The 12,500-nt window shown below is 45.0% G+C and overlaps 2 protein-coding genes across 2 annotated transcripts in view; one reads left to right on the top strand and one right to left on the bottom strand.

The window, feature by feature from the left end:
- Positions 1 to 3,913, bottom strand: part of LOC134468567 (alpha-N-acetylgalactosaminidase-like) — a 10,969-nt gene extending 7,056 nt beyond the window's left edge. Inside the window, exons 1-2 of the mRNA XM_063222474.1 lie at positions 3,706 to 3,913; positions 205 to 345 (exon numbers count right to left, since the gene is read on the bottom strand). Coding sequence (XP_063078544.1) covers positions 205 to 345; positions 3,706 to 3,860 — 296 coding nt within the window. The 5' untranslated portion in view covers positions 3,861 to 3,913. The remainder of the gene's footprint in view (positions 1 to 204; positions 346 to 3,705) is intronic.
- Positions 3,914 to 9,187: 5,274 nt separating this feature from the next.
- The window catches only part of LOC134468204 (adenylate cyclase type 3-like), a 34,750-nt gene continuing 31,437 nt past the window's right edge, over positions 9,188 to 12,500 (top strand). The window contains exons 1-3 of the mRNA XM_063222144.1: positions 9,188 to 9,502; positions 10,165 to 10,344; positions 10,780 to 10,965. Coding sequence (XP_063078214.1) covers positions 9,188 to 9,502; positions 10,165 to 10,344; positions 10,780 to 10,965 — 681 coding nt within the window. The remainder of the gene's footprint in view (positions 9,503 to 10,164; positions 10,345 to 10,779; positions 10,966 to 12,500) is intronic.

Here is a 12,500-nt window from a genome sequence, read left to right as displayed (position 1 = left end):
GTGTGTGTGTGTGTGTGTGTGTGTGTGTGTGAGTGTGTTTATTGCTTGGAATTGGGCTGCAGGCGGACCAATGGCCTTCTATGGACAATATCCTTGTCCATAGTCAACAGTTTGTGATTGTGTGTGTGTGTGTGTGTGTGTGTGTGTGTGTGTGTGTGTGTGTGTGTGTGTGTGTGTGTGTGTGTGTGTGTGTGGTGTCATTACCGCTTGGGGTCAGGCTGTAGGCGTCCGTTGGCATCGCGGTCCATGGAGGCCCAGCAGTCGTCTATGTTGACGTACTCATAGCCCAGCTCTCGCCAGCCATCCTCCGCCAAGCGATCTGCCATGTCCATGAAGAGGTTCTCACTACGGAGGAGAAGAGAAGAGAAGAGAAGAGAAGAGAAGAGAAGAGAAGAGAAGAGAAGAGAAGAGAAGAGAAGAGAAGAGAAGAGAAGAGAAGAGAAGAAGGGGAGAGGAATAGAAGAGAGGAGGAGAAGAAGATAAGAGGAGGAGGAGAGGAGAGGAGAGAAGGAGGAGAGGAAGACGAGAAAAGAAGGAAAGGGAAAAGGATGGAGAGGAGAAAAGACGGTGGGAAGGGGAGAAGCAAAAGAAGAGGAAGAGAGGAGAAGGGGAGAGGAGAGGAGAGGAGAGGAGAGGAGAGGAGAGGAGAGGAGAGGAGAGGAGAGGAGAGGAGAGGAGAGGAGAGGAGAGGAGAGGAGAGGAAATGAGAGGAAGTGAGGAGAAAGGGAGATGAGAGGCAAGGAGGAGATGAGAGGAAAGGAAAGGAAAGGAGAGGAGAGGAGAGGAGAGGAGAGGAAATGAAAGGAGAGGAGAGGAAATGAAAGGAGAGGAGAGGAGAGGAGAGGAGACAGGAGAGGAAGAGAGGAAGAGAGGAAGAGAGGAGAAGGGCAAATGAGAAGAGAGGAGAAGAGAGGAAAGGAGAGGAGAGGAGTGATGAGAAGATGAGAGGAGAGAAGGGGGACGGGGAAAATGAATAATATAAACTTATGAGGAGGAGATGAGAGGTTTGTTACACTCATTTATCACATTTATGCTGCATGTTTTATTACCGGCACTCAGTCCGACTCAGCACATTTTATAGACTTTGAGACAGCATGTGACATTCTTCCTCTGGGGGACACACAAAGACATTTCTGCGCAGCTACTGCAAATCAACACCCAGATCAGAGGAGATGAAATCAGTGCCGGGAACGAAGACTGATGGGCTTTTATTTCATGATGCCCGCATAAAAACAAACCAATGTATTGTTGATGTTACAACCAAAGCATTAGAGAGTGAGGAGGTGTGCATGTGCATACAAACACAAATGCACACACACATCATACATTCATAATGCACATCCGGGATGTCAAACATGGTGCAAAATCTGGGCCCAGGTTGGTGTAACATTCGCTCATCACTCATACCACAGAATATACAGTACCATATGTGATGGGAATGAGTGTTTTGTGACATCTTCCCTTGAATATTAAGTGTATGGAAGCACAATTTTAGTACATTTTATTGAAATAAATATTGAGTTCAGTCCACAACTTCCAAGATTCAAGATTCATTTATTACATCTTATTATAGAAAATGAAATGAAAGTAAATTTTTTCGTGTTTATCTCCTCAAAAGGTAAATAAACAAAAGTGTGTGTGTGTGTGTGTGTGTGTGTGTGTGTGTGTGTGTGTGTGTGTGTGTGTGTGTGTGTGTGTGTGTGTGTGTGTGTGTGTGTGTGTGTGTGTGTGTGTGTGTGTGTGTGTGTAAGAAGGGGGGGGTGTAGATTTTGATTTTGACCCTCTGTGAATGAGTTTGAAACCCCTGCTATATACGTACGTTGTCTGACAAGACACAGACGTCAGCGTCATGGCCGACATTCAAACACCATCACCATCATTACAAAGTCTCCACTCCACATCTTAAATAAGAGAAACCACTATCGTACAAAAGGGGCGAGTTTCCATTGCATCACTGTTAGACATTGCAGAGAAGTGCGTTTAAAGTGCACCGAGAATTTTCTTCCTGACAGGAACGAAATTAACCGTTCCGGGAACAGTATTTTTTTGTTCTAACCGGTTCGGGAATGTCAATTTGTTGGTGGAACTCATAACCGGAAACGTTATAATTCTGTTTCTGTTCGGAACGAACCATTTGGAAAAAAATAACGGTTCAAAGCCCTGCTCATTACTAAGATGAACATCGGCTAGCCATTTTGGCTGGTGATGAAAAAAGTCCATCCAGATTAATGTTGTGGAGCACGACAGAGCCATTTATCTGGCGTGAATAAGGTCAGTGGTTCTGTGGGAAACCAGGTTCATTTAACCAGTTGTAGATCAGCTGATTAATATATAAGATCCTGGAGTCCTCATTGGCTATGTTTACATGAGACAGTTAATTCAGAATTAACTCAGTTTAAGTCTGAAAGAAGCTTAATTAAGCTTTAAAAACATAATGTAAAGACGTCACAATTCGGAATTAAGTGAAAGTTCAATGCAAACTCAACGGATTTATTCAATTCTGAATTATTAATTCGGAATTTAAAACATCATGTAAACGTAGATTGTCTTCACCAAATTACACCTGCAGACTATACAAACTATTTTAGTTTACCACATCCTGTAGGCTACTGTTGGTTGACTTTACTTGACCAGTTTTGTCACTTTTTTTGTCCACAGTTTTTGTTCTCGCAATACTGGATACCCTTGTGCCTTCTATGTAAATACAAACCTGCTGCAAGTGAAAAGCTCTGCACACTCTATAAAAAAAACCTGCAGCTACTTCACAGCCAAAGCGTTGTGTAAAAGCCGCAAAGAAGGCCATGTCCCATTTCTCTCATATTCACAAAGCATGAATCATACGATTAACTGAGATGGAATGGCTGGCAAGTCGAAGATTATTCCAGAGACCAGAGACTCCAGAGAGCTTTCTCTGACTGTGAATGACAAATGGTAGGCCTACGTGTCGAGATGATTCGGTGTTTGAATTGTGTGTGTGTGTGTGTGTGTGTGTGTGTGTGTGTGTGTGTGTGTGTGTGTGTGTGTGTGTGTGTGTGTGTGTGTGTGTGTGTGTGTGTGTGTGTGTGTGTGTGTGTGTGTGTGTGTGTGTGTGTGACTATCAATTTATGTCTGACATATGTGCCTATTCAGGACATTTTACAAGATGTTTTCATCATAGACCCTGAATAAATCTAATATATACTGTATATACTATATAACTATAGTGCCGAAATAAATATAATCATGACTAGATTCTTTTTCAAAGCTCAATGACCTGAGAGTGTAACATTACAGTTGAGTGTATATTTTCAGAGTTAATTCTATTAAATATTGTGTAAATATTACAAGCTGAAATCTGTAGAGTTAAAATCACACCGGTAACCTGCAGAATTATACACTGACTTTTGACTCTCCTGTTAGTAATTTGACTCTGCAGTGTCCTCACCACAGAATCTAGATTCATTTGCTGTAGGTGGTTTACTCTGAAATATTGACATTCCATTTTGCTGTGTACTTAATGAGATGTTTTCAAAAATATTTTTTTTAACTTTATTTGATAGGACAGTGAAGTCTTTGACAGGAAGCTAGTGGGGAGAGAGAGATGGGGAAGAGTCGGCAAAGGACCCAGGCAAGAATCGAACCCGAGTCGGCCGCATAGCAGAAGAGTGCCCTACTGTTAGCGCCAGGGTAGGGCCCTTAATTGCGATGTTCTTATTATTTTCTGACCTGATGCAGTTCTTTGGATCATGATCGCAGTCGATGTCACAGCGGAAGCGTTCCCATGCCAACCAGCCCATGGGTGGGGTCCTCATCAAGCCATTGTCCAATGCTAGGGTGCCCGTGGATATCGCCAGGATGAAAATCACCACCGTAGAAGTCATACCTAAGCAGGGAGAAACACTGCAATTACACCCACACCTCACATCGACACATTTGGTCTTTGTCACAGCTGAACACCTTATGACTGGTCACATGATATTAAAGTTTGTGTATGGCATACTCTCTCTCTCTCTGTGTGTGTGTGTGTGTGTGTGTGTGTGTGTGTGTGTGTGTGTGTGTGTGTGTGTGTGTGTGTGTGTGTGTGTGTGTGTGTGTGTGTGTGTGTGTGTGTGTGTGTGTGTCACAGAGGGTGTGGGACAGGGTGTGTATTTGTATTTCCTTACAATATTTACTCAGAGGTGTGTGTTTGTGTATGGAAAACATGCACGATAGAGAGACAGAGAGAGAGAGGGGGGGGGGGGATGTCTTCCATGAGTGGTTTGTGACAACCCAATTGAATCACACCACTCTTACTCTTTATTTGGCATATCTAAGTTAAGAGTGCCCCTCACTGGACACCGCTGGGTAAAACACCAACAATGACAGTTGAAGTTTAACTTTTCTGGTGTGCAGTCTACAGTCTGCCTTCCATTTCCTTCTTGTCTATACAGTCTGTAAAAACTGACTGACCCTTTTCTATGTGCCTGTCTGTCTGTCTGTCTGTCTGTCTGTCTGTCTGTCTGTCTGTCAGTAGGAGCTTTCAAGTCTAGTCACATGTGTTTTTTTTAATTCTTTTTTATTGGTGTTGGAGCCATATACTGTACATTGTACAAACACCATTAAAAACTGGGTACACACAATAATTACACATACTGCAAAAGACAAATACCATGCACAAGCCACAACAGAAATAATCTCCCTAAAACCCTAAAATGCTATACTATCCAAACTGTTGTTACAACTCAGTAATTACTGCAGCACTAGTGCAGTGAAAGCAGTGTTTTAGACATGAAAAACGTAATACTACTACTACTGGAACCATACCACACTATAGCCTAATGCAGTGGAAAGATACCACAAGCCTGCAGTGTGCAGCGTTTTGGACACACACTTACTTCAACCCTGAATAGCACTGCGCACCAAAGGCTGTGTTGTGCGGTTTTTTTTTGAGAGAGACATGGTTTGTATCACATCATTGGTTGTGTGAGATATAGGAAGATAAAGCATCACATAGGCCTACACTTGAGCTTCCTAAAAGGAAGTCAATTTCTGCAGAATCTGCAGGGTAAGCCTCATCTAAACTCCTATGTTTACACCGGTTTAATGGAGGACTGCACGTTTCTCCAAAGCCTATTTGGTCAACAATAATTGCATATCAACAATCTCAGTATCAAGTTTCTTTGTGCGCACTGCCGACTACATTTTTAGTCCACTAATCTTAACGAACTGCCTTTCCTTGTCCTATTGTACTTTACAAAACTCGAAACATACTACATTCACACAAGCCGCACAATGCGCAACGGTGCCAAAACCCTTTGTTAATTAAGAAAAAGAAAAAAATCGCACTGCACTCAACTTTACTGTATTTGCTGTACAGAGGCGTTGAGATGAGAAACATCCGGGTTGCAGTGGTGTTTAGCAAGTTCTCTGGCAGGCTCCGATGCAGTGCTGCTCCGTCGCAGAATCAACTCCAGATGTTGGTCCACTCCAGTTTGGCCAGAAGTGAACACTCGTATCCGTTCGCTCACAGGCTGATCCTTCCCTGCTTACATTTACTGTCCAATCTGTGCCTGTGGTCCATACACAAACCGAATAGTCGCGGTAGTCACATGTGTAAGTGGTCTCGTCATATGACTGTGGTCACATGATCAAACCAGATGATAGTGCGCCTGTTTGTGGGTTTGCGTAAAACCCTCATGTTCGCATTTACTTATCTACAGAAGCTGTGCAGAGATGGCCTTGTGTCGGTCTACTTCTAAAAGACTGTGCCGAAACTACTGCACGGTGTCATTGACCTTTTCTTTGAATGTAGAGTTCCTAGTCATCAGAAAGGTGGCTTAGCAGAGGCGTGTGCACCGCAGACATCCACTGGTCATGTCAGCAGAAAAACAGTCTGTGGCTTGGCCCGCCTGACACTTACAGTAAGGTGATCCATCCTGGGGAGATTTATGGCGAAGTGGTGTCATCACAAAGTTATTGTTTTATTCCCAGGATATTGGAGTTATTGTTTTATTCCAAACAATATTTGGGTAGGGTTTACAGAAGCAAAACATCTGGAAAATCTCCACAGGTGATAGCACCTGTCTGTGGTGGGATAGACAGACACTGGAATAGAGGAACAGATATAGAGCACGAGTGAGGGAGTAGGCTTACTCATCATATGACCAAGATGGCTTAGGGGGTACGCAGGACAAAAAAGGTTGGGAAAACACTGGTTTAGGGGACTAATAGCACTCCTGAACCTGATGTTATTATACACCTGATATTTACAATTGTGGTTGCAAACTGCAGACATAAGTTTAGTATCAATATGCAAGACTACTTTTGGTCATTATTTTCCACCTGCCCCTCAACACACATGCACCTGGCACACAGGCCAGCTGAGGCGGCACGACAGCCTTTGCGGCAATTAAGTCATGCAAAAGCCCCGACCCCACCACCACCTTAGATAAATTAAACACAACCTATGGTAATAATACTGAATTGTATCTAGGACCAAACAATCGCTACATGTATATGATCGGCAAGCTGCAGCCTAGACAGGCTTAAGATGGGGTCTCAGTCCTACTGGGAGTGCTGAAAGCTGTACTTCAGTACAAAGGCAAAGTGCATTATTATTTTTATTTTTTTTGTTTTTTACTTGTTTCAAAATATTTTTTTTTCTTAAATAATTTCTAAAGCACATTAAAATGATTGACATTTTCCGACCAGGAATAAAACTGTAAGCTGTTGAATGAATGAGAGAAGGAAGGAAGGGAGGAAGGAAGAAAGGAAGGAAGGAAGGAAGGAAGGAAGGAAGGAAGGAAGGAAGGAAGGAAGGAAGGAAGGAAGGAAGGGAAGCGCAACTTACAGGTCTGCAAGTGAAACATATATAAATAGGTTGAAGGTGCACCGTGTAATATTTTTAGTATTTAATTTCCAGAATCCATGCTGCCCATTCACAATTGTTACCTTGTAGCCCCCTAATGCACGCCGTACCTCCTGTGGCACGCTGTAATAGACATTGAAAGTTAACTAGTAGGCCACTGACAGTGCACAGGGCACAGTAATACATTAGGCTACGACTTGGTCATTGCCATTCTGGTAACAGCTCATTTATAATGCCTTGTCTTAAAGGGTTAAAAAAACAGTTACCACCACCATCAAATTCTAAGTATTCAATATGATTGGAAAATTTGAATACATACACTACATACATGAAAAGGGGGATTTTCTCCATGGTCCGCCATTTTGAATTTCCAGAAATAGGCTAGACATTTTTAGCTGCAAAACTTACATGGTCATACTAGTAGTAAATACTAGTATATTACTTCGTATATATTAATGAAAAGTTCAAAACAATGGGCAGCCCAAATGTCAATGAGAAGCATGCAGTAGTTGCAATACCTATTCTGGCCACAATATTACACAGTGCACCTTTAAAACTGCCTGCAGGGTGATCTCAGGTGAATCTCAGCATGTTTTGGTCCAGGTTGCCATAGTAACATGCAGATACTGTCTGACTGAGGGAATCTCTCTCTCTCTCTCTCTCTCTCTCTCTCTCTCTCTCTCTCTCTCTCTCTCTCTCTCTCTCTCTCTCTGCTTGAGTGAGCGGCATAAGGTGCCACCTTATACTGTCAATGGGTGCCACGGAGTAGTACACTCATCTTGAACATCTTTTTTTTAGCCCCACAACAACAAATGACAAAACTGGTCATTTTACAGGAGCTATGGGATGTTTTCTTTCTGCATGTGTTGACTCTGTGGGCTACACATAGGCCTATCTAAAGGGGCTATGTCCATGATATAGGCCTACACGTAGGCCTGGCCTTGGCTACAGTATGTCAGATTGATATTTGTCTTCATTATGGCTTCACACCATCATATGACCTATTCATTTCCGTCTGGGACTCAAGGTGTAGGCCTACAGGAGCCAAGTGAATAATATCAATACAATAGTGAATAATATAAATAATACTGTATGTCATGTAGTATAACAGTAGTAGCCTGGCCTCTATAGTAGGCCTAGAAATAGTATAAATACTATACTACTACACCCCTTGTTTTTCTGCGATTCCACAGGTGTCAGTGTCCTTATTTTCAGAGTCATGCTAGTGGTCATCCTTTGGTTGGTTTGGTTGGTTGAGAATCCTGTTAATGTGTTAAGGCAATGTGATGTTCAGGTAAGCGTCACTTGCTCGGTCTGGGTCATTTCCCAGCTTGTGCTGCCCCTATGCGGTTGATAGAGTGAGTGCCACTCTCCTGGCGCTCTACTGTGTTTTGATCATTTTGTAATGACAGCGCTCATTAGACGCCACATGGGCGGCTCACTGGCAGTAATTATGGAAGTTAAAGTGTGGTGTCGCGCAGCATCACGGAGAGAAGGCGTGTTCCACCTGCTCGTGCAACCCCCCACAGGACACTCCAGTGGGACTCAATTACGGCGCGCGGTAGCAACAGTTTCTGCGCGAGAGACAGACATAGGCATATCCAGCAGGACGGAGGGATAACAAAGAGTAACGATAACGACGAGGTAATGTTAACAAGCTTGAATGATGTGAAGGTAGGAGTTTCTGTAATATTTTTTCTCATGCACTTCAGTGTTTTTTATTGCTTTTGATGTCGGGGGATGTAACTTATCTCCTATCTTATGAAATACAATAATATCTACCCTTGCCAGCTAGTTTAGTTTCCAGTGGAGATGCCGACAATAGACTGCGATTGATGTATCAATTTATTTGGCAAAAAGGCGAGTCATTCTTTCGAGAAAGATGCGTCTGAGGAGTAGAGTTTTGGCGCCTTTGCCATCCATCTGGGAAACGTTGGAGCGCAGGTAGCGCCAAGTAGCGGGCGCGCGTCTTTTGATGCGCAAGACGCACCTTCAAGCACCAACGAGGGTAAACATGCATCGTCTCTCGCAAGGCGTACTCCAGAGCAGCTCTCGAGTTCAGCGTGGGAGTATGTAAGAGCTGTACACATACGGACACACACATGAGAGGGTTTTTCATGAACACGAGATGTATTCAGAGAAGCTGAGTTCTGGAGTTTGGAACTTAAAATGCCTCACGGAAGACTGTGGCTACCTTTTGAAAATTGGACATGTGGATGTCCACGCATGCACATAACACTGTGGCGATGATGTGAGGAGAGCTCACCTTTTACACCACACAGGTCAACAGACGGACCTTTATGATCCAGTATTTCTGACCTTACCAACTAAACACCAGTTCTTTTCCTTGGAGTTAACAAAATGTCACAGAACAACAGAGTCTCCACAGAGATGCAGCAGCCCAGAGCGTCCTCGTCGTCCTCACGTAGGCCGACTACCACCACAGACACAAGTCGTGAGATGGTGACATTGACGACGGGGCACACGACCGACTGCTCCCGTTGTCTTCCTCGGTTCATGAGGCCCACGTTCTCCCCGGCCTCGCTGGAAAAGCTCTACCAGACCTACTTCCAGAGGCAGCGCCAAGAAACCCTGTTGGTCCTACTGGTGTTCGCTGTGCTCTTCAACGCATACGTCATCATCATGTGTGCTGTGCAGTACTCAGTGGATAAGAAGGTGTTTATTTTTAATCTGATTTTAAGTCTTGTCCACTTTGTTCTGAGTCTTGACTACATATTGATTTTGTCTTGTCCATACCTTGTTTTAAGCTTGGTTTAAGCCCTGTTTTACCTCAAGTCCAGTTTATAACATTTTGAGGTCCTGTTTGAAGTCTGGTCTTTAGGCCTACCTTGTTTTAAGTCTTGTCTAAAGGCTACTTTTGCCTATGCACCTTGACCACCTGAATTAACATACAGTAGAGAGTAACTAAGGAGAAAATTACGGCGTAAAGCAGCCAGCCCACAGATAAAACACATAATACACACTGCAAGACAGATCATACATATATACTGTAGCACATGTGACCAAGGTCATCCTGCGCCAATCGGGGCTCAAAGTAGCAAATTTCCAGTTCATGCTTCAATTGGGCATGGGACACACAGGTACGATAGCACTGGGCTAAAGGTCTCGGCTGATAGCATCTCTATGAGGCTTCGGGAGGGAGGTTTCACTAGCGTTCTACTGCCAAACTTTGCTAGTTGGCATCTGCATCAAGATAACTACGTACAATAACTTAATTTCTGTTCAAATGCATACAGGCATTCAGACCAATCACCATGTGGTACAGCTCCTCTGAGGTAGTGAAATTGATTTTGACTTTTGACCTTTGTGGTTTGGAGGGCACCATCGCGGCGGCGGCCGTGGGCCTGTCGGTGGACATGGCGTTCTACGTCCTGTGCCGCCTGCGTCCGGTCCGGCGCCCGGCGGGCCTGCGCACGTTCGTGCCCTGTGTGGCCTGGCTCCTCATCACCATGCACGTGCTGATCTACCTGGGCCTGAACTTCGCGGGCGTCACGCAGGTACGGGTGTAAATACAGTAATAATCGATTTGAATCCATGCATCGATCCTACAGTACAGCCTATGATTCAATGAATCGATTCCTCCACAAGAGAAACGATTAATCGTTATCAGTCGATTTATCGATTTTTGTAATTATTGCACTCATTTTGTGAGGCATTTTATTTTGCTCAATTAATACTGACCATAATATACACTAGATGCTCCTCAAATGAAATACATGCAGATATTTCAGCTTTTGTTGATTTATGGAACATTTCCAACATCAGCCAAGCCACAGATGTACGAAAATATGAACCATTGAGTTGAATCAAATTGAATTGGATCGAATCGTGGAGCATTCTTAAGTGTCGACAATAATCGAATCGCTGGCCTGAGAAATCGATGTTGAATCGAATCGCCATGAAGGCTGAGATGTACACCTCTCTGCGCACAGGCGGGCGACGCGGTGGGCTGGCAGACCTTCTTCGCCTTCGTCTTCTTCCTCACGCTGCCGCTGCGCGTCTCGGCCATCCTGCTGCTCACGCTCACCTCCTGCGCCGTGCACACCGCCATCCTGGCCGTCACCCTCGGCCTGTACCACGCCACCAACACGCAGCATGCCACCATCATAGTCAGACAGGTATGTCACCCTCGGCCTGTACCACGCCACCAACACGCAGCATGCCACCATCATAGTCAGACAGGTATGCCACCAACACGCAGCATGCCACCATCATAGTCAGACAGGTATGGGGTGTGTGCATGTGTGTGTTTGTGGGTGTGTGCATGTGTGTGTGTAAGTGTGCTTGTGTGTGCGTGTGTGTGCTTGTGTGTGTGTGTACGTGTGTGTTTGTGTGTGTGTGTGTGTGTGTGTGTGTGTGTGTGTGTGTGTGTGTAAGTGTGCTTTTGTGTGTGTGTGAGTGTGCTTGTGTGTGTGTTTGTGTATGTGTGCGTGTGTGTGTGTCTGTGTTTGTGTGTGTATGTGTGTGTGTGTGTGTGTGTGTGTGTGTGTGTGTGTGTGTGTGTGTGTGTGTGTGTGTGTGTGTGTGTGTGTGTGTGTGTGTGTGTGTGTGTATGTGTGTGTTTGAGGGTATGTGAGAACATGCTTACCACTGAGCTGCCACCGTCATTGTCAGACATGTACTATAAGCACCATGGAGTAGTACAGGTGTGTTTGTGTGTGTGTGTGTGTGTGCGTCTGCGTGTGCGTGTGCCTGTGTGTGTGTGTTTGTGTTTGTGTGAATGTGCACATCGCTGTGCTGTCTGTCACCCTCAGGACACTCTACACCACACCGCCTACAACAGCATGACCTCCCCCTGATCAGTCCCCCAGATGGCCCCATTCAAGGCCCCTCATAAGCCCTAATGACCCCACAACTACACAGAGGGCCCCTAGAATATCCACTGTTACTAGCCTAAATCTCACAGAGCGCCCCTAGAATGTCCACTGTTACTGGCCTTAACCTCACAGAGGGCCCCTAGAATGTCCACTGTTACTGGCCTAAACCTCACAGAGGCCCCCCTAGAATGTCCACTGTTACTGGCCTAAACATCACAGAGGGCCCTCTAGAATATCCACTGTTACTGGCCTAAACCTCACAGAGCGCCCCTAGAATGTCCACTGTTACTGGCCTAAACATCACAGAGGGCCCTCTAGAATATCCACTGTTACTGGCCTAAACATCACAGAGGCCCCCCTAGAATGTCCACTGTTACTGGCCTAAACCTCACAGAGCGCCCCTAGAATGTCCACTGTTACTGGCCTAAACCTCACAGAGCGCCCCTAGATTGTCCCCTGTTACTGCCCTAAACCTCACAGAGCGCCCCTAGAATGTCCACTGTTACTGGCCTAAACATCACAGAGGGCCCTCTAGAATATCCACTGTTACTGGCCTAAACATCACAGAGGCCCCCCTAGAATGTCCACTGTTACTGGCCTAAACCTCACAGAGCGCCCCTAGAATGTCCACTGTTACTGGCCTAAACCTCACAGAGCGCCCCTAGATTGTCCCCTGTTACTGCCCTAAACCTCACAGAGCGCCCCTAGAATGTCCACTGTTACTGGCCTAAACATCACAGAGGGCCCTCTAGAATGTCCACTGTTACTGGCCTAAACATCACAGAGGGCCCTCTAGAATGTCCACTGTTACTGGCCTAAACATCACAGAGGGCCCT

This window comes from Engraulis encrasicolus, chromosome 18, assembly GCF_034702125.1.
Source record: "Engraulis encrasicolus isolate BLACKSEA-1 chromosome 18, IST_EnEncr_1.0, whole genome shotgun sequence".
NCBI lineage: Eukaryota > Metazoa > Chordata > Actinopteri > Clupeiformes > Engraulidae > Engraulis > Engraulis encrasicolus.
This window is presented reverse-complemented; position numbering and strand designations above follow the sequence as displayed.